General features: G+C 40.6%; 1 protein-coding gene across 12 annotated transcripts; it reads right to left on the bottom strand.

Moving 5' to 3' along the window:
- Nucleotides 1-36: 36 nt before the first annotated feature.
- On the bottom strand, nt 37-26961 carry GAS2L3 (growth arrest specific 2 like 3). 12 transcript variants are annotated; one of them, XM_085568939.1, is made up of 13 exons: nt 26827-26961; nt 23855-24014; nt 22970-23097; nt 22729-22814; nt 21616-21662; nt 20572-20740; nt 20092-20210; nt 19253-19394; nt 18107-18148; nt 16655-16718; nt 15839-15977; nt 14880-14987; nt 37-14160 (listed from the first exon to the last, which is right to left on the bottom strand). In XM_085568939.1, the coding sequence occupies exons 5-13, from the start codon at nt 21631-21633 to the stop codon at nt 12784-12786; spliced, it is 2178 nt and encodes a 725-aa protein (XP_085425065.1). In that variant the 5' UTR covers nt 21634-21662; nt 22729-22814; nt 22970-23097; nt 23855-24014; nt 26827-26961; the 3' UTR covers nt 37-12783. The 12 variants fall into 12 exon arrangements, with proteins under 12 accessions (XP_085425065.1, XP_085425063.1, XP_085425062.1 ...); XM_085568937.1 differs by having other exon boundaries at nt 22729-23097; XM_085568936.1 differs by lacking the exon at nt 22729-22814.
- Between the last annotated feature and the right edge of the window lie 441 nt (nt 26962-27402).

Genomic DNA, 27402 nt, shown 5'->3' with positions numbered 1-27402 from the left:
TTATTCACTTAACTCCTTCTTGTTGCTAAACCCTCCCTGAGCTGTGGTGGTAAAACCAGACACAGCCCTTGCATAGAGAAATGAGGCTACTGTAGGGTGGGCCAAATACATCTACACAAAAGATTGGACATTAAAAGGAAGTGTTTATATGGGGAGAAATATACACATTATAACAAAACAAATCCAAGTCCAAGCAACTTCAGTGGTAAGTTTTGCTGCTACACTTTTTGCACCTGAGATCCTGTCCCACCTCACCTGCTCCTGCTCAGAGCAGGAGGCAGAATTATCCGGGCCTGAGGTTTTACTGCAGGTCAGCAGCCAGACAGCTCCTCTCCTTCACCGATGCCTTGGGAGGCAGACTGTGACCACCTGAGTCACACACTCTGACACTTTCCTCTAAAAGCTTAAGCTGTGAGTGGCCAGCATGCAACTTGCTGGAAACTCCTGAAGGTCCCAGACTATCCCACTTAACCCCTGTAACAGTAACATGAAATGCCTCAACATGCTAGGGAGGCAAAGCAGGACACCCCTTTTCTCCCAGGGTAAAACCCCCCTAGTTGTATTAACTGCTCTTTTTAGCCCAGGGATCTGATTTTAATCAGCTCTGCAGTGCAGGGAAGGAGGGCAGAAGAGAGCCAGGACCAATCCTGGCATCAGAGCTTGCCTTGTCACCTCTTGGCTTGCTAATCTGACCTGAAATACTGCATAGGGTTATCTGCTCTGGAAAAGGCTCTCCAAATTCTCTGATCCTTCAAAGAAGTTAAAGGATTGAGATACCTCATTCCCAAATTTTGCTTCTTTTTTTTGAAATAATCTGTTCTGAATAGACCACTTTATTAATGTCTTTCCACTTAAAATATATATATATTGGGAACAGATGACGTATAGCTAACATGGCAAAAAAATTCACAGACTCAGAGTAGTTGTTACCAAATAACCCCACCCCCCCAAACTATTAAGTCTATATCAGCATTTCCTAGTCTTGCATACTTCTGGTATGTTTATAGGTATATTCAGCCAAATGGGATGACCATAATTGCTTTCAAGAAATTCTGTTCCAGCTAAGCATATTTGACATTCACACACAGCATAAAACTGAAAATGCATACGAGGGATTTTTTCAAAGTTTAAGTTAAGCAGAAAAACAGCTTTTTGCTTTTTATTATCTACATGTGCCCCGATTCAAACTTTCCAGTTTAACCACTCCTTGTCCAGGTTTCAAATACTGGTGTTAGCTGGTAGACTGGCTAACACATAACCAGATACAAAGAGCATCTTATATTAACAGGGATTTGATGTGATTTAATTATTTTACATCTTAGCAATCACTCTGTTCTTTCCCCTTTGTAGAAAGGGAATTATCCTTTAGCTGCCTCTCCTTGGAGAAGATACGCTGCCAAGGGTGAGCCAAATCTTTCCATGGCTGTTATTAATTCATATCTGGATTTGACAAGAGCTGATATTTATATAAACTTTTAGTAGAAAATAAAAACACATATATATGAAAGTATTATGTGCAATGTGTTCTCATGTTGCATCTGCTGACATATGAGTAATTTCCTTTGGTTCATGTCAAGACTATAGATACAGATCCAAGGACAGAAATTTGCACTCAACCACAGAAAAGATGCACAGCAGACCGTGTCGTACAGCAGAAGGGCATATTCTCACTGCTTAGCTTCACTTAGCTGCTTTAGGAGGTGAGCCTCCTTAAGTTTCTCCCATAAATGGAGAAGGACAAACTGGAGTAATCTGTTGCAAGGTCAAAAGTCTAGTCTGTGAATAATTCTTGATAAGAGCTTTACTCTTATTTACCATTAAGTAATGATACAGGACAAGGAAACCAGATACCTAATTTAGCTGGCTAAATTAATTTCCTGAAATAGGAAGTGTAAACCATGACCCACTGTATCCATTTTTTCATCCAGTCTCCTTCCATTTTTTTTCTGGATTAAATAAGCACTTAAGAGTTTTTTCTGGGAAGGCAATTCCACAAGTGCCTTGTCTACTTCTGTGGGAAAGAGCAGTACCAGCCCCTACTACCACCAATTGTCTTCCCCTACACAGGGGATGCATCAAGATCAGGACAGATTGCAAATCATAGGCAGATGATGGAGATCACACTGGCTCTCTACAGGTCAAGGCAAAAGTAATAAATTATTAAGGACAAGGTGTTGCTTCCACCTGTCTCACTGCAGAGCAGTGGGTAGAACTCCTGGCGGAACAAGAACACACAAAGTGCTAAAAGCCACAAGGAGTTTCCTTGTCTTCTTACCTAAGGATTTTGAGACTGCTTCCTGTGGAATAGCAGTTTTGGAAATACCTAAAAGAAAACAAGAATTACTTCTGCTCTGCTTACACACAGAAGGATCTATGTCACTAACAAAAGCCTTGATCTTCAGCTAATCACCTCAGGCTACTTATCTGTCAGATAACTTCAATTTGATTGAGAGCCCTTGCTGTGACTTTTCATGTTAGTGCAATAAAATACACTGCTATGGATGTCCACTTCATCAGTGGTGTGGTTGACAGGATGGATTTTTTTTTTTTTTTTTTTTTTGGTCATCTCTTTAGCTACACAAGATGAGGTAGGAGCACTGTAAATCACCACACCATAGCAGATGGACTGGAGAGAGTTGGAGCATACTGCATAGGAAACAGATCTAATTCACAACAATAATTTATGTTTATACTAGGGACTGCAACACCATTAAAAATCCCCACTGCAATAAAAGCCCAGGAGAACAACAACTATAAACATCTTTCCTGAAAAAGCTTGATGCAAGGCACTGAAGGCCAAACTCTAGCAGAAGGTATTCAGAGTGTGGAACCTAGGTAACTCAAGATGAGGAGTTATGAGTTGTCCCAGTAGTGCACTATAAAATTGTAAGTGAATATTAATTTAATTTTTAAAAAATACATACTGGTGACATGTATTGGCATTTTAATGAAAAGACAAGTAGCTCAAGAAGAGATTAGCTTGCTGCATTCTACAGCCTACACAGAAAGAAGTCTTTTTAGCTTAACAACTTCTCTTCATATCAATAACTGTGATATTCCAGCTGAAAAAAACATAAATAAATCCTAAAACTTTAATTTTTACTATGGAAGTGGAGAATGAAAGATCAGACTTCACAGCAGCATGAAGTTCACCCAGTCCTCTCCATTTAACCAAGTGTTCATATCTGATAAGGAGAATTCTGCTCAGAAAACAGCTTTGTTGCAAGTGCTAACAAATGGATAACACAGGGTTTGCTATAGACCTTGACAAAAAATAATTGAGAGCATCAATCACAGTCTATTTGGAAAACCTCACTGTGTATTAGATGCAAGTTACAAATGTCTCTTCCTAACTCAAACATTCAGTCAACAGGGGTGAAGACCGAGTTGCAGAGTGGCAGCTGCCTGAAATATGTAACCTAACATCATCATTCACCAAACAGGTCCTGTCCCAGGAGCCTTGGCACCATAGGTCTCACCTTTCTGAAAGTGTGCATGCTCAGAGACACAGAGGGGCTTTGAATTCCACAGCAGGGTTTCCTCATACAAGACACAAGAGACGGAAGTACAAGTTGAGCCTTTTAAAGAGAGACCTCTGCTCTGCAAGAAAAGCAGACTGAGTAAAGCAGAGAGTGGAACAAATCTTCTCCTCAGCTCTGTAACTTTTACCAATTTCCTGTCTTACACAGGCTCCACACAGACCTCCACAAGCTCCAGTCTCTGTTGCCTCCAAAGGCCCAGAAGGCTGAGGTATATCTGCCCCACCTTTGCAGATGCTGGCATTGGAATGTAGGGTAACCTTGCTCCTCTGCAAGAGGAATATACTCTGAAAGCAGTGGGCTCCATCAGGTGCCACCCAGGATTGTCAGAATAAAACGAACAAATAGGCAGCAAATGGAAAAACTTAGTTTTCATTGTCATTGGCAATGCAATCTTACTGAAAACTTCATAGACATTTGAATGGTTATGCTCCTTTCCTGAACTCACTTCTGACTTCACAGCATGTAGCCACACAAAGACTCCTAATGTTTTTATTTCTGTTTCAAAACACATACTTCTGTCCTGTTATTTCATTATTTAGCCCTTAATAACTGAATCATAAGTAGTTATCATTGTTAAAAAAAATGATTGTTTTTTAGTTTTCATAGGATTATGAGCAAAAGAACAAGTACAAAAATAGCTGCTTTCAATTTAACAAACTCTCATTTGTTGTTACTGAATTTCACTTGTTGAATTGAATGGAAAGCATAAGTTTTTACTGCATTTTATGAGGTTGCTCATTAAGGTACATTTTTGCAACTTCTTGGGCTTGAGCTTAGCTTAAGGATCCCATTAGCTTGAGTACAGCTTTAGAATTTCTGCTGTATAGGAATAAAGCATGTAGACAGAGAGCCTGAGCTTTGTTTCCTTCCAAAAAGCCTCTCAAAACACCACTACATATCTGGTCCTCTTAAAACACTGAGCTCATTTTGCTTTGAGAGACATCATTACATCTCTTTATGTCTTATACTTTATGAACTGCAGAAATCTGTGAAGATTCAGGCAATGTAACAGCACATGCCCTTGAATTTTTATTAATCTATGCAGAATCAGATTTTATAGAGAGCAGTACTTGTTCAGCTAAAACCAAATGCTTTATTGTCACAATACCACTTCAGTGTTTTTACAGACACTGCGGTATTTTCCAAAACACACATTTCTAATTTGGTTTTAAAAAATTCCTTTGTGGTTATCTGTGTGTCAAGGGAAAGGCAAACTAAGACAAACACTACCATAATTCATTATCTACTAGAACATTTGGTGGTGAGAATTTCCCAAGAAGAGCATTCACAGAGAAGTAAAAAGCTGAGCTGAGAACAAGAGTGAGCTCACCTGCAAACCTTGCTTCAGAGAGATCATACTCCAAAGGCAATGTCCCTGTCATCCAACCCACTGGCAGGCACCTAGGCACCAGGCTGTTCTTGGTCAAAATTTCTTTATTTTTGGGAGATAGATACAGCTTATTAATCTTCCCAGTGTGGCAATGCTGCCTGTCCCATTATGCAGTTGTTGTAGGTTGTAACTGGAGATTTGGGGGTGAAGAGGGAGAAGGCAAGGCCTGAACAATGCTGTTGTAGGAAATTCAGCAAAGGTTTTTGAGACCATAGGTATGACTTCATGACTGCTTAATATAATTTCCTTATTGAAGGAGGGGGAAGCAGTAAAATACCTAAATTAAGCTTATGTGATTTTTTTGTTAAGCTTTATAAAATCCTCTTAACCCAATTCTTGGAAAATCAATCACACAATGCCTTTTTGTGCAGTCACAGCAAGAGTGATACTCTCTCACAAATTACAGTTCTCCAGGCACCTGTTTCCATTAGAATGTTCACAAGAAGTTTGTTGACCAAAGTGGGAGTGACTGGCTAAGAAAATAAATATTAAAAAATGATAAATGGTGAAGCATCAGCTGTATGTTGTATGCAGCTAGTCTTTCTTCATTGATTTCTTCCCTTCACCTTTGGCATTATACTGTTAGTTTATAGCCCAAACCCAGCTGAATGACTCAAACACTGTTTGAACCTAGCTGTATCTTTCAAATCAAGCACCTATTTTTGCTTGATTTGAACAGGAGCAGTTGTGGCAGTGACATGGAGTAGAATAGCTAAATAGGAATGTACCTATGCCATTAGGATCCAATGATACAGTGTGGTCCAGAACTTGTGGAACAGAAGAGACTTTTGGTTTCATTCTACAGAACAACATACAAAATTGTAAAAAAAATTTAGAGGCAGATATTATAAGTTTAGGGAATTAGAGAAATAAATTGGTCAGCATTTCTTGTAGCTCCTGAACTCAGATCCCTTGCATGTGTCTAAGACGACATGAGCTGTAAATTTCTGAAGATTGGTTCTGCATCCTTGGGAGATGGGGAACATGTTGAAGGAATACAGGAAGGCTGCATGATTTTCTCTTGCTTCAGATAAAAAATTTCTCTCTCTGGGAACAAGATTTATATGTAATCTTTTTTCTTTCTACCTCCCTGCATGATATTAGACAACTGAGATAAGCTCACTGTTTCACAAAGAGCTACTTTACTTTCTTGTTATAAGTGCCTGACTTAAGCCCATTACCCAAATTTGCAATGCTGCTAAGTACTCCCAAGATATAAAGCCAAGTCACCTGAAATTTCAAAATTATTCAGTCCAGTATCATCACACTATCACACTACTTTGAAGTGCAAATTAATTGACTCAACTGAATGAAAATTTTAATCTCAGTGACTTTCAGTCCTGACTTTGCTTAGTTTTAAGGAGATAGGCCTCGAGAAACATTCAGGTGTTGGGATGAGATCGTGCAAATACCCATACGACAATGATTCACTGTCTTCAGCACAGGCTAGGAAATAAGGCAAGGGGCCACACACATGTACAGAGAGAATCCCCAATACTGAACAACTGCTTATGCAGGCAAAGCTGTCTTCTACAGGCTGAGCGAAACAGCATTTTGATAGAATCATAATTGATAATGGACATGTGTGTCAAAATGATAGACTCATAGAAGGGTTTGGGTTAGAAGGCACCTTAAAGACCATCTAGCTCCAATGTCCCTGTCACAGGCAGGGACAACTCCCATTAGACCAGGTAGCTCAAAGCTCCATCCAGCCTGGCAAGAACACTTCCAAATATGAGGTAACTACAACTTCTCTGAGCAACCCATACCTCACCACTCTCATAGTGAAGAGTTCCTTCCTAACATCCAGTCTAAACCTACCTTCTTCCAGTTCAAGATCATTACCCCACCTGTCTGAGTACATCTTCACAGGAGAGGCGCTCAAGCCCTCTGATTATCTTTGTGGCCCTCCTTTGGACTTGTTCCAGCAGGTCCATGTCCTTCCTATGCTGAGGCCCCAGAGCTGCACAGGACTCCAAGTATGCCAGTCAAACAGTTGCACTTACCCACCTGAATTACAGCTTTCTCTAAACTGTGAATGTTTGACTTCACAGACCTAATATGTTACTTTTACACACCAGTGTAAATGGACTGTGACATGAGGACCCAAGTCTTGGGGAAACTCATAGGGTTTTAAGAAGAAAATCACAAAGAAATGTCTCAATATTTTTCATTAAACAATTAAACCCATCCATAATCTAGCAGACATTCTTATGGCCATTGTCATGTAAATCACTAAAAATGCTTCTTCAGCAATATATTTGTAAATAATTTGACCTAGCAAAATATCCTACTACAGCTAAGAGTGTTTTAAAATCCTGACTATACAACTGTGCAATCAGAAAAACCTCCCAAATCTAATGTATTATACAGAAGCTTAATTCCAGGGCTATAGATATAGATACCAGACACAGATATTTAGTTTGATTTTTAAATAAACTCGTTCTGCTGCTCTTTTTTTTTTTGGATGCAGCAATTTAATGGTACTTCAAGGGTCAATGCTGCAATGTGTACACAATAAAAGCAATTTATTATAGTTTTATTTCACAGGTGTCTATACAGCAGCGTATTCAGCAAAAAGAAAAAAAAAGCTGTGAAGCAGCATATTGTTCATCAGGATGACACATCACAGTAATTATTTCTGTTCTTCTGGGAATATAGGTTCTGCTACAAGGCATTTTTTGTTACAGCAGCAGTGCTCCAGAAAAGTAAATAATAATAATAATGCTTATATAAAAGTTCAGTAAATTAGAAGATTCTCAACCTGAATTTCAACAATTACTTTTATTTTAAAACGCAAGAGGTAAAGTATATACTTTTACTGTAAAGATGCATGTAACTGACTTTAACATGAGGTTCTTACGAGGTGCCCTGAGTATTTTGACGAACACTAATGTATTCCACTTTTCCTGAGTGAATATCCTAACAGGGTGTTTGAGGAAGCATGCAAGTTTGGCTTTGTTTAGTAGGACGTCAGCTTTGCACAGTACTATCTGACTCAGCACTAAAGGCCAATTTTACATCAAAGTTCTATGCTGCAATCTTACCTTCTAAAACCTCTTAGCACAACAAATCTGTCAATACTTTCTGCCTAGCTACATTCTTTGGAGAAATGGCCAGCTGCTCCCATCCTGTAATGTTTTTCTTCCATCTGGAACAAAATACTTCACACAAAATGCCATGATAGCATTGCTTTAGATATCAGTAGCCCCCCCAAGTAGAAAGCCATTCACTGCTGGCACTCCCACCAGGTGCAACACCTGAAAGTTCATTTCTCAGTTAATGGGGATTACTGGCTAGCTAGATCTGAACTGTGAGTAGATTTCACCTCTCAAATACTTTAATGTTTTATTTTTTCTTAAAATGTCTGAAAAGTATAAGTGTTGAACTTTTTTACATTTCAGACAATTTGTTTTTCAAAACTTCTACTAGGAAAGTGATCTTCAGTCTTGGCTTTTAAAGAAAATAATGAAAAGGAGGTTTTAAATAATGTGCTTGCGTGAAATGAAAGGGTCTTATAGCATTAAATGTCTCTTGCATTACTTATTTCATGCCAAGTATGGATTTTACTAGCTAAAAGTTTTATTTGAATCAAAAAGTTTTGCCCATGTATTTCTAGAGAAGTTAAGGGGTTTACATTGTCAGAGTAGTCTCTGTAAAATTAAGACACCAGATGAACCCATAGAACTCACTCACCTAACAAACAGATTTCAGCTTCCCTGTAGGGAAAAAGAAAAGGAGCGGCATAGTTTGATGTTTAAAGTTATGGGTGTTTTAGAAGTTTTTTAGAAGTTTTTAGAAGCTTTAAAAGGAAAACTGCCCTGAAATTTACCAGATAGATAGAGAGATATGAATAGGATATATAAAATAGGATTAGGATACTTACATGAGAAAATCTTGGACTCCTTTTGCATTTTATTGGCCTGATGTAACAGCATCTCTTAAAAAAAAAAAAAAAAAAAAAAAAGCTGCAACTAACCCCTATGCACAGCTTGGTCCTGTAGGAACAAGGATGGTAGATGCCACTTGCATGTGGTTACTAGACACAGCTGAAGTGGAAAGGTAAGTCTATGTGATTGGGCACCAGCACCAGACTGCCAGGAACTGAAGACACTTTGGAAGAGGCAGGCTTTAAAAGAGTTCTAAAAACATCCAATAGTAAAGGTGAAAAAAACAGTTCATTAGGTGGGTCCAGTGAGAACATCCAATTCTCCACTCAGCAAAACTAATTAAATTTCTGTCATTAATGGCAACAGACACAGAGATCTTTTGTTGACAAGATATAAGCAGGCAAAACATGGCACACAGGTGCTTTATATTTCAAGTAGAGCTGCAAACACAACTTTCTGGTATATCTGAAACTACTTAGCCTCATTCCTAGAGGAGCCTAGAAAAGGGTAAGATGTCCCTTCCACACAATTACACTGACAACAGGATCAGAGTAAAAATGTCTTGAACTCCAAACCAAGCAATGGATTAGACTATTGCAGCTATTTATGCCAGAGATGGAATCTACTATTTATGTGGTGGCAGAGGGAAAACATGAGCCTTCTGAAATGCATCCTCTTTCCCTCCCTGGAAAAAGATATCAGGAGAAGAAACATAAAGATGCACATAAAAAGGTGCAGTGTATGTTTATTTTAAATAAGTACTCATACAGAGGACATCAATATCACATGGAGAATTCAGTCTGATTCTTGCTCTAAATTATCTTTCCCTCACAAAAGGTAATATAAACTGAAGATTAGACTTGCTATTTGGCAGCAAACATTGCAAAAATAGTATGCATTTCCATTAGGATGTACTTTGTTACACCTTCTTGGCTCACCTCATGTTACACGACTATGCAGTTGGCAAGTACAGTTTCCACAGAAGTTGGATCATGCTTAAATACACTATTTTTACAATAAAACCAAACCAAGTCTACCCATGTGTAATTTTGGATTAGCTGATTAGGTTTTAACTGTAACAGCTTATGCATTTTTATTTCAATTTTGAACTTTAAAATTCAGTTTATTACATGACATCGTATATACCAAAGATGAAGCCATTTGCCTCATTTTCTCTGTAGGTCAGAAAAGTAGATTATTGAAGTTTCTTTACACCGAGATCTAAGAGCCTCAGTGTTTAAACTGATGCTAAAAACCTTGTAAATGGTTTAAAAGGTGCTGTGGGCTGACCCCAATCAGCAACCAAGTGCCTGTGCAGCTGCTCACTCCCCTTACCTCTCCTCCACCCCCAGCAAGATAAGGAGAGAGGAGCAACAAAAGCAAAACTCACTGGCTGGATAAAAAGTTTAATGAATGAAGAAAGATATGAAAAGTAAACCAGCAAGTGATGCAAAGGCAGTCCTTCACTACCCCCACAGAGAGACTGATGCCCAGCCAGCTGGCAAACAACCACCTTAAAAGCCACACAACCTGCACGCCCTTCTTTCTCTACCTCTTCCTTATTTTTATTGTTGAGGTGATGCCTTATGATATGGAACAACCCTTTGGCCAATTCAAGTTGGCCAGTTCCCAGCCATGTCACTCCCAATCTCCTGCCTACTCACTGTGGGGGCAGAGAAAAAGAAAGATTTGACCATGGAAGGGTTGTTCAGCAACAGCCCAAACAACACCGTGTTATCAACGTGGGTTTAGATTTTAAATCTAAGACACTGCCCCATATGGGGTACTATGAAGAAAGTTAACTCCGTCTCTTCCAGACCCATTACAGAAAGAAAATCCCAAGAAGTCAGCTATTAACCTGCATGAGATACATCATATATATCTCACCATTTGGAAGCCCAAAAATAAAAAGCAAATCATCTACTGTAAAATGCTTTCAGCATATGAAATCATGTGCCAGATTTATCAAACCAGACAGGAAAGCACTGTAGTCAATACCCTGCCTAACATTGTAGCAGTGGCTTTGACCAGCGTACATATAAAACAAGCAAGCCCAAGGCCTTCCCCAGACATACAACTCTGTATGGGATCTTGTGGGACTTATGTCCACATTATCAAAACACATCTGTTTTCCTCCTACAGTTTGGATACTGGCATCTACTGCTTACTCCCAGCAGGTTGTGAGCAGTATTGTACAGTAGATATGCATAAATAAAATCATAAATTAAATAAAATAAGCTAACAAGGTGCCCAGAAAAGCAGCTCTATGACTCTGCCACATCGCATGAGAACTCAGTTTACAATGTTTGCTTAGTCTAGTTCCAGGGGAAAAAAAAAATAAACAAAAAAGCCCCAAAAATAAAATCCCTTAACACCAGAAGCTACATATTCCATGGAACTCTTCTCCTTTTAAAAAGACTTCCCTGTTCCACCATCCAGGAGCCTCTATGGCAGTGACATCCACTCCTGCCCATAAATAGACTGGGAATGGAGGGCAGAAGTGATGGTCTATGGAAACCACCAGTGTGTCTTCAAAGACCTTCAGAGTTCCTCAGTGTCTGGAGGGACAACTGTTCATTAACCCCAAAATAACTAAACAGCACTACTCCTAAAGACAGCAGTTTTCAATCTACCATGAAGCTCATTTCTCAAGGATAAAGGTGTCGAGCATCATAGATGTTGAACCCACTGAAAGACTTCAGGAGCTGGATGTAAACAGTGCACTGTAAACAGTGTATAGCTTTCTGGCACTTTAACACGTTTAAAGGCAAATGCAGACTATATTCCTCTTTGGGAAACTACTTCTCATCTCCAGAGAGTGATAGAGGAGAGCCAGGAAAGAGGTCTCCATAAATAAAACAAGAAAGGCCACTAAAGAGTGTAAACAAAAATTAACCCGTAGCACTCAGAAAAATATTTAGCAATTCAGTCTTACATGCAAAGACCACTCCTGCAGAGCAGTAAAGTTCTGCCAGAACAGGTCAGTGCTTGCAGCTCAGAGTTGCTGCAGCAGGAGCTGTTTTGGGGCTCCAAACCAGGAGTAGGAGCTGGCGTGATGCTCCAGCCCAGTGGAAAGTGTCTCCCCTAGAACCCAGGACCATCTCTCCATGCAGCAAGAACTTTCTGGAAGGCTAGTCAGACTTGAACGTGGACCAAGCAAGGTTTTCTGCCCTGGGTTTTAAAGGTAATATTGCTCACTGGAGAGTTCTGTTCTGAATTTGAAAGGCTAAGGCACAATGAAAGTGAGCAGTCAAGGCCATGAATATCAGTGTCCAATTTAAAAAAACCAAGCTCCACTTCCAAGTGAGCTGAATCCACTTTAAGGCATATGGAGGGGGCACAATGAACACTGATAATAGCATCTGTCAAATCTAAACAGGACTAGAAAATTCTTCTCTTTCCAAAATATGTGACCTAGATTTGGGCTGTGGGATACTAGTGAACAAAACCCACAGTTTTGTTTGAGGTATTAGACATTTTACAGCTTCTGCAAAGCTCTGTTGCTTGCCACATACCTCAACGCAGATGTGCCAGAACCACCAGAGTTCTGCTGCAAAAGTGTCGGCCTTAATTCCCCTTTCCTCTCCCACATATTTGCAGCAGATCAACGATATTTGCCATTCCACAGTGCCAAACAGCAAGTAAGCTCCCTTCTAAATATATCCAGAAGTTTCTAAACCGCAAAATAAACAGATTCTTACAGTAAGTTAGGCAGCAAAAGGCAGGTTATACCTAATATTTCATATTAAATGTAGTGTTATTTTACTGTTTTTCCTTGTCCTCAGTGCAGTGTCCTCAGTAGTTACACGAGGCCCTTTTGAACAAAATAGAGACTTCCTCAGAAGGTAACAAATTAGTTTACTTTCTGGGCTTTTTAGTCCCTGTCATAACAAAATAGTGATCATCTTGCCTGCTCTTCATAAGAGGATCTTTTGATGCACTCAGAAGGTAACAAATTAGTTTACTTTCTGGGCTTTTTAGTCCCTGTCATAACAAAATAATGATCATCTTGCCTGCTCTTCGTAAGAGGATCTTTTGATGCACCAGGTGTTCCTCTGTTATATGCCTGCTCCTTTGGGAGTGGCTTCTTGGCTGTTGGGGCCAAGCTTTTGTTTGTTTGCAAGTTTTTGGTTGAATGCTGACCTTTTGTGGAAGGCTGTGCTGGCTTTTTGGTCACTGCTGCTTTGGCTGAAGTTTGAGGAAGCCGTACAACAGACAAAGGTGTGCGTTCAGCAGGTTTGGATAAAGAGGGTCCAGCCTGAGGGGTATTACTGGCATTTGGCTGCTTGCTGCCAGTTGATGACACACTTTTGCTTGTAGGTAACAATGGAGGTGATGGCTTTGATGCTTTGCTAACTGCAAGGGAAGGTGCAGAAGCAGATAGCTTTAGCTCAGAAGCAGTCTTCAAGTTCCTTGCTAGGTGAGAAGTTGTTTGTGGGGCTTTCTGAGGATGCTGAGACCCAACACCTGACCTCTGAATATAATTTTCAGCAGGTTTTGCAAGGAGCTGCTGAGAATGTGCAAACTTGGCAACAGTGCACAGATTTGTAACTGGCAGCCGAGCAGCCCTGGGAGCAGCTGAATTTGCCTTGGTTTTCGTGACAGATACAGGTTTGCATTTAGCAGGGACACACTTCTGTTTTGAAGTGGTTGTTCCAGCTGTCCCAGACAAGAGAGATGGTTGTTTTTTAGAGGGTGAGAGGGCACGATGGAGTGCTGGTGCTGGGGAGCCCTGAGGCAGGGCAAATTTCACCTTGGTAGCATCGGGGGACCGAATACGTTTGCGCAATGTTTCAGAGGGAGCAGGAGCTGTTCTTGCTCCTGCACATGAAGAACTTTTGCTTCCAGGCTGTGAAAGAGCAGAAGTTGGTGAGTTGCATGCAGGAGACTCCAGTTTCTTTGAGGCACCAGCTAATGGTTTGAAAGGAGACTGCACACCTCTTGCTGCGGACCCTTGTAATTTGGACCTGACTGTTGATGACTTGGCAGTGGAAGATGGGGTCACTAGCACTCTTGGTGATGCCAGGGCAGGGGACTGAGGACGTTTAACTAAAGCCTTCTTGGCACTGGCCCCAAGACCTAAAACAGGAGCACAAGGTTTTGATGGCTGCTTGTGAAACATATTGACAGCTGACATTGGATTCATAAGAGGAGGCTCCTGATTTCTAGCTGACAAGCTGGGGACACTGTCACTGGTGACCCCTTTCTGAAACGCCAGGATTTTTTCTTCCAGAGTTGCAAACTGAAGCACTCGGCATGGATCATATTTGAGCAGAAAACCTTGAAGAGTGTCCCAGCCTCCACCAACACGTACCATCACATGCTTGCCATGTAGCATCTGAGAATGGGGAAGAGGGGGTGACAGCAGAAGAACAAAAGAAATTCTTATCTTGTTTTAGTTTTCTTCATCTTACATTACCACCTAATGAAATTGATTACAAATAGCACTTCCTTTCTAACAGAGAAACATTTTAATACCGAAATTATGCGATAAACAAGGTTTTTGCTTCCTAATTATTTTATTAGATAGCTTCTCCTGCAGAGATAGTAATTCTGTGTCAGGAAATAAAGAAAACATCTTTACAGAAGACATTTTAACCATTCTGTAAGAATCTTGGTTTAGCATACAGAGTTCTGGGCATGGGTTTAGTTTAAATTATGGATGTCCTTGTAACACAAACTCTTATGACTGCTGACGAGAGTACTCAACTACCCCGCAAATTATAAACCCCAAGAATCCAGGTTTTGAACAAGCAACATTCTCAGGATATTCTATGGCATTATCCTTACTTATGTTGCAAGTCATTACTGGAATTTCAAAGACACCACAGATAAACATTATCTTAGTTTAGTGTGGTTGTAAAATCAATGTTTGTGGATCAAAAATCTAAAGAATGGAGTAATTACACCCATTTAGACTAAGGGATTGAATGTCAAATTGTCCCAACCTAAATAATTCTGTAATTCTAAAACAACTCCATAAAAATGAGGTATTTCACTTAAAAGCATTTCTCGCCCCAAAATAAATATAAATTTGAGTTTTAAAAAACTACTTACTCGTATGAAGAGTATTTTATCTCCCAGCCTATAACGTCCCTCCGACAAGTATTCAATTGAAAATCGATGGGAACAACTGCAGGGAGGATCTTCTGCTATATGTTTTACCTAGATATTAAATTTAAAGCATTTGTTAGATTTTGACACAAGCACAAGTTTAACCATCTACTGAGTTAGTCTTCTATTGAGATGGAAGACCCAAGAAGGAAAGAACTGAAAAAAGGGGAAAGGAAGTCCTCAAATAAAGGCTGGGTTAGAGAAGATCTGCCTCTAAGAGCCACTTAGAAATGCAACAAATTGGAAGGGTGAGACTATTGCCAAGAAGAAGAAATAGTGAGTTTTCGGAGAAAGTAAGGATCTGGTGGCTGACATTCCCAAAGAAACAGAATTTTTACATTACAACACAGAGGATTAAAACAAATGATTTTTTAAGCAGAATAGGAAAATTGTTCATAATTTCCTCTGGACCAGTTCACAGGCTGTACAAATCGTTTCCTTTTCTGCATACATGTGCATTTCCAACTGGTAGAGCTACAGAGGTTTGATTTAAAAATCTTCTTTCAAAAGACTTTCAAAGCCTACTTTAACATCTGATGAAGTCTTATGAAAAGATCAAATTGTAGAGAAACAAACATTCATTGCACTCATAGAATACTGACACCAGAAAAATTGAATGAGAACACTTCTTATACTCAAACATTTCTTATGTACAAAGAAGCAAGGAGAAGGAAGAGGGGAAAAGAAATCAATGTAGGTTATATACACTCCAAAACATATAGAATAGCATTTTATTTACATTTTCCAAACAAAATTGATAAAAAGAGATGCATACCCTTCTGTTTGAGGAGGCTCACACATATTAAATGAAAACCAGCCTGTCCTTACTAAGACAGATCATACAAGTCCCAAACTAAGAGTTTAATTTAAAGCCCATATCACACTAAGCAAGTAGCACTTACTGCCTCATGTAGCTCCCCATGGTGACAACATGACTTTGGTGTGCTAAGAGGTGATGGTGGCCCAGAGGTCATCAGCAGGGTTTCTTCTAGCTCAATTTCCTTCTCTAGTTTTACAAGTACAGGAGGTTCAACTCCATACCTCAAATACCAAAGCAGAGTGTTTAATTACTAATTTATTAAAGAAGACAAAAATAAGCTGATGATAACAAACTTGCAAAATTATAAGTGGCTTGACAGTCAAGGACATCTGAATCAATCAATCAGAGGAGTAATTGCCCTGATAATCCAAAGAGAAGGAGCACTCCGAGTTTCTAGCAGAAGCCCTTCCTAAGGTAGCCTTGGTGTTAAGCAGTGGATGCAGCAAAAATACTGCCAAAACTAGACAGTTGAGGTCACATCCAATTTAGATAGACTTATCTTAAAACTTCCAGCACCGTACTAGAAATAAATTAAGTCTACATTTAGATAATAAAGAGATACCTTTAAAACGGCTGAAAAATTTAAACCCTTGAAATTGTATTTAATGCTCAGTCAGTTCTTCCAAGAGGTACACATAAGAATTAATGTATAACTTAAACACATAGTTATAGAAAGCAGCACGGAACAGCACGTCTCCAAGGAAAGAGTCTGATAAATATTGAAAAAATATTCATATTGTATGATGGTTCTAGAAAAGCTATTCATTACTTTTTGCAAGAATTAACATCCACTGCATTACACTTAACAGCTGCAAACAACGTCCTATCTTTGTCTTAGCTTTTACTTAGTAGGATGTGTCCTTCAATTTCTTTTTGGGAGCATGTGTGGATAATGTACCTGGATACAATGCGCCCAATTTCCAGAAGACAAAGATACACTTGTCTTGGATCCTTGTGCAACACTAAAAGGGAAGAGAATAAAGAGGAGTTATAGTTCATATTTATTGCAGGAGGCCTAGGCAATTAGGTACAGCCAAGAGAAGGGAAGATGAGGTATCCATGACTATAAATTTCCATCATCCTACCCAAAGGCAAGGTACATTATCATTGACAAAGCACTACATGCCTTACAACTCTAATTTCCTATTCCATAAAGTCTTTAAACCCATCCTGGCAATCCTGAAACCACTCTTCTCTTCCTCCTAAGAGAAATATGTTTTATTATCATCTTTCTTGATGAGAATAGGAAAGAAAGATACAAGAATGCTTCCCGTTTCCTATTCCCAAATACAATAGCACAGTCTTAAAGACAAAAAGCACTTAACAACTACAAAAAGGAAAATACATCTGTTCATGCTCATGCTTACAGACACAGCTAGGTACATGCACTCTGAGGGTTACCATCCAGTGGAGGATACACTGCAAGAGCCCTAGCTCACAAGTAGATGGCTACACAGCCAGTCAGCCTGAGTGGTTTTAAACCTTGGTTAGGAAAGAACAATCTGGATGACTGTTTCCAGTGCAGTAAGCAACAGGTCTTTTCTTATCACTACTTCCAATGTTCCAGCTCTTTATTTACAGATGAAATCCAACACATTTCTGATGTTCAATTTGATATTTAAAATGCCTTCATTTTAAATGTGTTTCCTAAAGTATAATCCAAATATGAAGTCAGATTTTCTTGTTTACATCATCTACTCCAATTTCTAAGTCTGCTTTTTAAAAGATTAGATTATGAAGGGTAAATCTAGAATAGAAAGTTGGCACAGCCATAATCTAAAAGCTACTTTTAGAGGCCAATTAATCTATTTTTTAGTGTATGAATATGCATGTGCACATCTGTGTGTGCATTTACCAGTTGTAACAAAAGTGTTTCAATTTGCTTGACTCCAAAAGGGAAAAATCTGAATATATCCCTAGCAGAGATCAAGACATTTGTTTTGGCATTATGTTAAAGGGCACCCCACGATGCCTACTCTTCCTTTCCGCTGTCTGAGAAGCTTCTTGATTTCTTGATTTATTTCCTTCCCAGTCATCTACACTTTTCAGCAGGTGCTGCTATATGTACCTGATACAAAAAAGACAATTGTCAATTTATCCTTCCCCTGTTTCATTCATGAAGAATGGCTTGAAAGTCTGATGGAAAATATCAGTGGAAAGAATGTTTCACCTAGGAGGCTGCAAGTCTGCTCATTTCAACTGCCAAAAAGACTCACAGAAGATATTTATGCCACAAAGCAAGCTTGTGTCAGGAGTTAGACTTCAAAATGCTTCTTTGCAACAAGTGAAAGCCACAGCACTAGGAAATCATGTTTGTTTATCTCAGGGAAGCTAAACAGGTTCTAGTTACCTGTCCACTTGCAGGAACTAACATGTTTAAGCAATACAATTCCTACAAGGAACAAAAAAAAATAAATTATTGTAACTCAGTTCTACTCTGCATTTCCTGGCACTGAAAAAAGATACACTCACTAGTTAATCAAAATGAGACATGCAAATGATGGAGTTTTCACGACTGTTTTAAAAGATGACTTATCCAGTAGACATGCATGGGCAGTCCAGCCAGCATGTAAATAGCATTTAATAGAACAAAGACTTCAAAATACATTAGTATTATGACAATTTCATATAATTACTGAAAACAAAGATACTTCTCATTTTTTGCTAGTCTGCTGACAGGCAGATATTTTGCTTACTAAAAAAAAAGCCAGACAACAAAAAACAATTTGACTTGCCATAGAAAGTTTTGTATTAATTAATTTTTACTGACATAATAGCTAGAAGAGCATAATAGGTAGAAGAGCATTTCCTTATTTATTGTATGATAAAAGTACAATCCTCTTAACTAGCAGTCAAAACAATTTTATTCCATCAGTCTAGAAGATGCTATACAGCACCAGTTGTGCAATGGGGCAGGCATACTTATAGTTGGCAATATTTATTTTTATAACTATTTTCCTAAATGGGAAAATACAAATGGTTTACAGCAATGTTGTGTCCTGAACTAAATGTTAATTACCAACAGGCTGTTGTCACTTAAGACACAATGCCCTGATGTTGTTACCAAATTTAACCATCTTGAATGTATTATTTCGAGGGATTTTTGCAAGAATAATGGCTGTAATACCAAATAAAGGATCTTATTGTGAGCTGACTCCATGACCCTGTGGTCTTCCCACACACAGAAAGTGAAACCACATTCACAGTGGTTCTTTTTATTGCAGGAAAACATGATATTTGGTTGCACAGCTCTCAGTCCCCACTTCATCCCACACAGTAACTTTCAGAAATTTAGAAAAGCATCATGCAAGTCATATTAGTCATTGACCTGATTTTTAAAGGCTTTTACTTCAACACTGCCTTAAAATAAATAAAAGCTTGCAAGACACACACAGAATCAAGATCATAAGTTCAAAAGTCTATAACAAGGCATCTCCCTGACCTGGTAGTGATTCACACAAAGATCAAAGCAAATCTGACAAAAAGAGAGAGTTACCTAAGCCTTCAGATTCAAAGAGGTATGTCTCATCAACTCCAATGGCTCTACACCAGTTAAGAAAGTTGGCTGTATTGTCTCTGGCAAAAAAAGATCCTGATGGAGCATCCTTCTTACATGGAACTTTTCTCATAGGAAAATTCTGACAAGGGAAGAAAACAAAAAGTACATTGTACACATCAACCTTGCCAACAGATTTCAAAGCATATTTGCAAAGGAAAATACACCCTAAATTCAGAGTACAGAAACAGTTGTAACTATTTTGTGTTCAACTCACCATGTATTCCATGAGAAAAGCTACACTAATATAGAAGGCATTCTACTTTATCATTGTGAATAGTCACTGAGTGAACAATCCATAGTTCTGCAGCCTTTGTACTCCAAAGTAAGAGAGACTTGCTTGAGATTCACATTTCAGCTAAGCACTGCCTCCCAATGGAAACACTGAAGCCCATCTCCAGGTTCGGATACTTTTATGGTTGACCTGTACACACGAGTTCAGCCACCACTTTCTGGCACAAAACATACACCAATGGATATCTTATTAAAAACCCACACTGGTGTCACAGGAACAAACTCCAGACTTGATCTTCCTCTGGCAAGACTTCTACTGAAACCAAACTAAAAACCTAGAAAGGACCTTAGGATGTGACAAAAAAAGCAAGTTATTTGTTGGATGAGTTTATCCATCTATAAAGCTACTCTGTTGTTAATCAGTCTCTGGATACACTGCATACAAAACATTTCTTTGGGAAGCCTCGCTCACCTGTTTTCCCTGTAACTACTACTTAAAATTTAGCACTTCATAGATGTATTTAAAAAATCATTCTACAACTCACCCTTAAGTTGTTTGTGTTACAACATTTTTTAACTGTGTTTTGAAGAACATCAATCAATTGGCAAAGCAGTACCCCATTATCAAGTTCTTCTAGCAGTTGTTCTGCTTTGACATCCATTCCTTTAAGAAAAAGTTAAAGAAATTTCATATGAACTTAAAGACAACTCAAATAGCATTCCAGTATTAAAGACATAAAAATAGAAGAAATATATAAGTAAAATAAAATCAAATAGTAGTTTAATTATATATTAATTAGACTAACAAGATTCAGAAATACAAATTAGAATTATTAATTCTGCAATCCTTAAGAGGCAGCAGCTAATAAAACTGAAATCAAAGCATGCATTTTAATGCAATTCTCCCAGCCATTCAAACTCAAATACACCAGATCTTAATAGTACTATAGATATTACATGTCAGCACTGACTAGAGTATTGAAAGTGCTTTGAAATTCATTAGAGCGATTTACTTTTAAGCTCACCCAGCAAGCCAGACAGCCAAATGGAGAGATCTTCTTGCATGGGCACCAAAGTGGCTTCGTGCCGCACAGCTATCCATTGGTCATACAGGCACACATCTGCCAGACCTGGCCCGTGTCGCGGGGTCAGAGGACTGCGGGGGCTCAAGGGAAGCTCATCTCCAAACCACACCTGCAGAGATTTCAGTATGCTGAAGAGAGGAAGCTCTAATATTTGCAGTCAGATGACAAAAACCTGTGGCTCTGAATTAGACTGAAGAACTGTTACTCAGTGTTCACTTCCCTTTCAACAGACAGAGCAAACCAACAGAGCAACAAAGTGGTTCTGCTCTTGTTAGTAAATCCTGCATCAATATACTACTGCATGCCTAGGACTCCCTTGGATTTTAAATTACATACTTTCCTGAATACAGAATAAAGACAACATGCATTAAATGCTTTGGGTTTTTTTAAATCAGTACATTTTAAGTCATGAAATCTGCAAATTATCATATAATTTACTACATTATTAAAAATTACAGCATTAGAAGAGGAAACGTTTCCATGCAAGGACATAGCACAATTCTTGAACACAAATACTTAGCATTTCTCTTCAGAACTGTGTATCTTGTAAATGAGAGGCAACTTACACTTCAAGAAAAGGACCACACTGAAATTTTGTGAAGTAAAATTTCTGAAAACAGAATCTTTCTAGCATTCTTACCTATTTTCCTTCAGTTCAGTGTGTATGTAAAATATATTTATTATTTAAGTGATTAACTAGAATATAAGGCTATTAGAAAAACTTCTTGATCATGATGGAAATTTTTCAATAATCTCAGGCTCTGACTTCAAAACCTTCTTACCTAACAGTGCTAAGAAGTGAATGGGTCACCTATTTGATAATAACAGTGGGATGTCCTTGTAAAAGGGGCAAATTACTACTTTTCTTTAAATCAGAGGTAACTGGCAAATCTAGTATTTCATCTGCTTCAGGGTAGACTTTAGTATTAAAAAAAAAAGTATTATACATATATACAGTATTTAAACACTTCAAAAGGTATTTACCTGAACTGCATTCTGCATGGTCACCTGCTTTACATTAGTTTCTCCTCCTGGGGAATATAATAAGAGATATTTATTACAGTCTCTCATGCTTTCATGACAATTCTGAGAAAAACCCATCAGTGCTGTTTTGGAAAAATAAGCCTCATAGGGGAAGGGAAGGGGAAAGAGGAAAATATCTTAGTAGCTAAGGTTTATCTAAGGGCAGAGTACTTCAGTACTCTGCCCTTAGATAAAGGTGACGTTATTGCAGCAAAAGTAGCAAATTTGTACGCATAAACAATGCTCCAAATTTGGCAAGATTTTTAGGAGCTGTATGACATTTATTTTGCCAAAGAGTAATACACATACTTCAAACCATTCTTGGATTTAACAATTGCCTCTGATTTCTCCTTCCCAGTTATCACAAGTGTATCTCGTACATGTGTGCAGACAGATATATATGCACTCTGAGTTTACATTAGATACTTGGAAGATCATGAAAACCTTAAAACAGAGAAATCATTTTGACTAGTAAGATTTTTCTCTTACAGGATCACCGAATGGTGTGGGTTGAAAGGGATCTTAAAGATCATCAAGTTCTAGCATAGACACATGATCAATGTTTTTAGAAATCTCTGTTGGGATTGTGACTTTGCAGGCAGCATGCATGCACTAAGTTTTCAACAGAATGCTGCAAACTATTGCAATATAGTGATCTGTACAAATCCCTGGAAAAATTATCATTAAGGAAAATTTGGAGACAACCCAGTCAAAGCTTTCTCTCCTGAAGCCAACACTGTATTTTCCAGCAATGCTTTCAACCATGGGAAAATTCAGCACAAGCTTTACACTGGAATAAGGATTAGTAAGTCTTTCCCTGGAGGCTCCAGGTCTAGATGTGCAGCATTGCCAGGTTAGCTGCATGCACGTGTACAGAGAGTATTTCTCCATAATAATTTTCCAGTGGTATTTTACAATGTCAAAAATTTCCTATCTGTGTCTTGAAACCTGTTAAAAACAACTTACTTGCTCTGTTACTTAATAGCTGAGATAAAATTTCATCTTACTGATTAAACCATATTGCAGACATTATCAGACATTTTAACTCATGTGTTTTCATATAAAATTAAGTACCTTTTCTCTCCTGTCCCAGCTATTTAGGCTTTGTATGTAGATGGCATCTTCTCTCTTGCACAACCTGGAGTTCCTATGATAGAAGGCTGAATAGCCCATCATAGAAAACAAAATTCTTATAAAAATTCTCACCTTTTCGTCCTACACAGAAAGCAGAATGGTTTTTCTCCCCCCGTTCCACCACCTTAAAGCTCACAGTCTACGTGGGACTACATGTATCAGGCATTTTAAAACAACTTACCTCTACGGCTGGCAAATGAGCAACCAGTTTGGTTTCAGGTGAAGACACTTCCTTGTAGCAGGACTGCTAACTTTTCTCAGATCTTGTCAGAGACACACCAGTGATAATCTTTCCCCTTCCTTTTATTTCTAAGGAAGGAAAAAAAAAAAGAGAGACATCCTCTCCTTGATGTCATTTTTCCTCCTATGAATGAACAAGGGAAGGGAAGGGTATATACCAAGCATTACTAATGAGCATGTTATGCTTCCCACGGCTTTGTCCAGGGGAATACGTTTTCCTTTGGCATAAGAAAGCTATTGTCCTAAGAGAAGCTCAATAAGAGGCTTCATTGATTAAAAAAAATAAATAAAACAACAGCAGAACAGCCAGTAGAGAAGACAGACTCATTAAAATAAGGAGTTCCATATAGACTAACAAGAGCTCTAACATATTAACTGCCAAGGGAAAACAAAAGACAGCCTAATTCACAGGGAGCACTTAAAACATGAACAAAGCAAAATATTCACACTGCAGCTATCACAGGAATGCTCAGCATCTGCAGTTTTGTAGCATGCCTAACAAAAACTAGTCTTGCCAAAAAAAAAAAAAAAAAAAAAAAAAGAGAAGATTGAGGAAAATTGTGGCACTTGAACTTCAAGGGCCTGCTCTTCTAAAACAAGTTATTTTGTAAGCCCATATGTCAGAGCTCCCTAGAAAGTCAAAAGGCTTCAGTTATAATCAGGGCATCTGAAAAACACTTAACAAAAACCCCCTCTGATAATGTGAGCTACACTGCATGAATTTTGAGTTGAAAAGTAATACAGTAACAATTTCCCATTTTCAGATGCCAAACAGTTCAGCTCAGAGATTGCAGGGAATACAGATTAATGCAGCCTTATCACTTACTGAGAGAGGCACAGGATGAGAAGACCCAGATGTGCCACCTTCAAGTAGTCAGCCTGTAAATGTGCAGAAGGTGCTGTGGTGAAGTGAATACTGCAGTACCACGTAGTCATAACCAAATCTGACTTCTTCTAAAACCAGTTGGTTTCCCTGCATCAAAAAGCTGTACATAATGAATGAAGTAAGTATCTGATACTGAATTCTGACAGCTCCAGATAGGACTGTGTCAGTTTCTACACATGCCAGTTTTATCAACTCTCATTCAACAGGCATTTACTGTTCAGACACTGAAGTTTGTGAAAGAAAGGACCTCAGAATAAAAGTACACTGTAACACATCCCCTGCATACTTCAGACTGCGACATTCTCGTTTCCAGGCAGACCTTGATACCCTCAAGGTCCCTTGGGACAGAAGACTGAATAAGCCCATCACAGTAGAAACAATTCTTTTAATAATTCTTTCCCTTCCTCCAACTGTTTCTGGTGTGGTTTCTTCTCCATTTTCCCCTTCCTGCTTCACCCCTTAAAACAAAGAAAACACCAGAAACTTGTGAGCTTTTCCCAGCTGGGGGCAACCAGTCCAATTCCAAGCTCAGTAAGCAGAGGTCCCCCACCACCAACCCCACTTTCAGGAAGCACCTCATTTTTGCTGGCAATTCTGCTGCCAATGGCTTTGTGGGATGGAAGGAGAGGAGCTGTCACTGAGCCACACCTTACAGCTGGATCAATACAGAGACAGTGATTTACTGGGAGACAGATGGTCAGCCACAAATTATGTATCAGGAGAGGCAAGAATTGCCTTCAGCTGGTTGAGTGCCAAACCTGCAGTAAAGGACTAGAGCTATGGATCAACACCAGGTAAGAGGGATGAGAAAAACATCCCTATCTATTGACACATGGTATAGGAACAGGCATTTCTCAGCAAAGAGGGTGCAGACACACCCTGAACATGACCCACACAGTTGTGAGACCACAGTTTGCCTCTGCTCTCCACAGAGATGCCCAGCACTTTGCCCCCAGACACTCTGAGAAACAGCACAGTCAGCAAATACTAAAGCACTTTACACAAATACTTCAAGGTGTTAACACAAGCTCTTAGATACTCCATGAGATAGCCTGCTTAGGATCAGTTGTATCAGGATTTATAGATCATTCAGTGGGCCCCAACCAGCAAGACATGCTACACTAATTACAACGCATTCTGTAGCACAAGATGAACCGAGTCCAAATCCCATTTTACTTGACTGAACAGTTTACATATAAACAAATAAACAAATTCCCCCTTTCTACAGATAGCTAAAACGTTGATGAAGCAGCCATTGACCTTGCTTAAGTGGAACCTAAAGGGATTCACAGGCTCATTAAACTGCCTTCTGTTAACAGGCTCATTAAGAAAACACTAGGGTAGAAACACTTCTACATCTTCACCCTATATTTAAGATATATAACATCATCTTCTATTCCATCAACACCCGAAGGCAATCACAACAGTCTAACCCAAAGCAACTGGATTAGTTTTGACAGTACCTACTGAAACCCATGTTTATAAACACATTAAAATGAAAGAAGCTATCACATCAGTATCTATTGAAACCTACTACAGGATAGTCAAGATTTTTTTTTACAGACACATCTAGTAACATGCAAAATAAAAGGGGTAGGCACAAGAGACACCCACTGAATGGAGAGCTACTCCATCACTACAGCAATTTCAGAACCTTTTTGTTGCATTTACTGAGTCAGCAGGAGCTCTGCTTCCCTGGGGAGGCATCAGAGGCACTAAAGAGAAAGAACCAGACTAGTCAGTCCGAGGTGATGGGCTTTAAAGCGGCAACCAACTCTTTATATTAAGGCGTGCTGTCTCCTCAAAGACTGCCCTTCCACGCCTCTCCATGAAGTGCGCACAGGCAGAGGCAGTGAGCACGCTCTCCCCTACCAAATGGCAGCAAAGGCCCTGGTACACCTGTCGGAGCAGAGAAATCCACTTGAAATCAGGGAGGAGCACTTCGTCTCAACAGCTGCCATCTCCACAGGAGACATGCAGACGGCTGCCTTCCCACAGGAGCATCCAGTTTGGGCAGAGGCTGGTTAACACCAGACACGCTGCCCCAGTTACTCCCTCACATACACAAGCAAGATCTTCTCTCCCTTCCGTTTCTAACCCGCACTTCTTCCAGCAAAGTAACACAGTAGGGGAGCATTTTTCGATGCTCATTATACTGCTGGCTGGCCACAGTCAGGAGTAGTTTATTATGACTTAAATATAAAATCGCCTCTTATTCTGAAAGACTCACCCGGTAAAATTTCAAATGCACCCAGTTAGGCCTTAAAGCTCCTAAAGGAATACATGTACTTTTTCCCATGTCTTGATCTGATACTATGCCAAAGGTGACACACAGCATCCCTGGAACACGGCCAGCTTTTGGGCAAAGAAAGGAGGCAGACGCTTTTCCGCTTATTAAGCAATACGAATGAGTGTTTTAGCCAAGAGCACTGGGGCAAATTTCCTACAGAAACAGCACAGCATCCTCAAACGCCTGCGTAGGGCACAGAAGAGACTGGTTTGAGGGCGGTTATGCAAAAACTCTCCCCTCTTCCTTCCCCAGGGTAAGTTTCGAGGCACTTCCCTTCCGACGTCCATGACCGAGACGTTGGATGAACTGCTGCCGCTGGACGGGCGACCACGCCGCTCTCAGGGACCGGCTCCGCCCATCACGGGCTCTGCCGGCGCTCCCCGACCCGCGGCACCCAGCGCTGCCCCCGCACACGGGCGGGACCCCCGAGCGCCGCCGCTCCGGAGCAGCGCGCCCGAGGCATGCGGCCAGCGGGGCTCCGCCGCAGCGCCGCGCTCCCCGCCCGGGACCGGGACCGGGACCGGGGCCGGGGCCGGGGCGGACCCGCTGCCCCTCGGCCGCCCCACACCTCCCCCGCGGGCCAGGCCACCGCCACCGCCCGGTGCGGGCTGCCGTCACCCACCGACCACTCTGCCGTGCCGTGCCGTGCCGTCCTGCCCTGTGCCGTGCCGTGCCGCGCTGTGCTGCACGGCGCCGCCGCGCCGGCCGCTCCTTTCGAAAGCGCCAATCGGCGCCGGGGGCGGGCCCGGGCCCGCCGCACCTGGCCCGGAGCCGCGGCACCGCCCCGCGCCCGGCCGGGACAGCGCCTCCGGACTGGGACACGGCCCCCGGGCCGGGACAGCGCCTCCGGACTGGGACACGGCCCCCGGGCCGGGACAGCGCCTCCGGACTGGGACACGGCCCCCGGGCCGGGACAGCGCCTCCGGACTGGGACACGGCCCCCGGGCCGGGACAGCGCCTCCGGACTGGGACACGGCCCCCGGGCCGGGACAGCGCCCGGCTGCACCCCGGGGCCGGGAGCCGAAGGGCCCCGGCAGCCGGCGTTCCGCCCGCAGCGCTCGGCGCTGCGCTCTCCCCGCCGCCTGGGCTCGCCTCGCCGGGAGCGGACCCCGGCAGGAAGAGTCCCCCCACCCTGCCTGCAGCCCCCGGCGGCATCCGCACCTCCGCGCACAGCACCCAGACACGCTCACCTGGCCCG

This window comes from Lonchura striata, chromosome 1A (genome assembly GCF_050655825.1).
Source record: "Lonchura striata isolate lonStrDom1 chromosome 1A, ASM5065582v1, whole genome shotgun sequence".
Taxonomy (NCBI): Eukaryota; Metazoa; Chordata; class Aves; order Passeriformes; family Estrildidae; genus Lonchura; species Lonchura striata.
Note: the sequence above shows the minus strand (reverse complement) of the source record. Positions and strands in the feature narration are given on the sequence as shown.

What these genes read in the sequence shown, in the direction of transcription:
- GAS2L3 (XM_085568935.1), bottom strand. Translation starts at nt 21,732, where the DNA reads ATGGGTTTTTCTCAGAATTGTCATGAAAGCATGAGAGACTGTAATAAA. An exon ending in CCATGCAGAATGCAGTTCAG is followed by an intron (nt 20,741 to 21,615) that starts GTAAATACCTTT and finishes AAATCTCTGCAG; the next exon opens with GTGTGGTTTGGAGATGAGCT. An exon ending in TAGTTCCTGCAAGTGGACAG is followed by an intron (nt 16,719 to 18,106) that starts GTAACTAGAACC and finishes CTTCCCTTTTAG; the next exon opens with TGTTGCACAAGGATCCAAGA.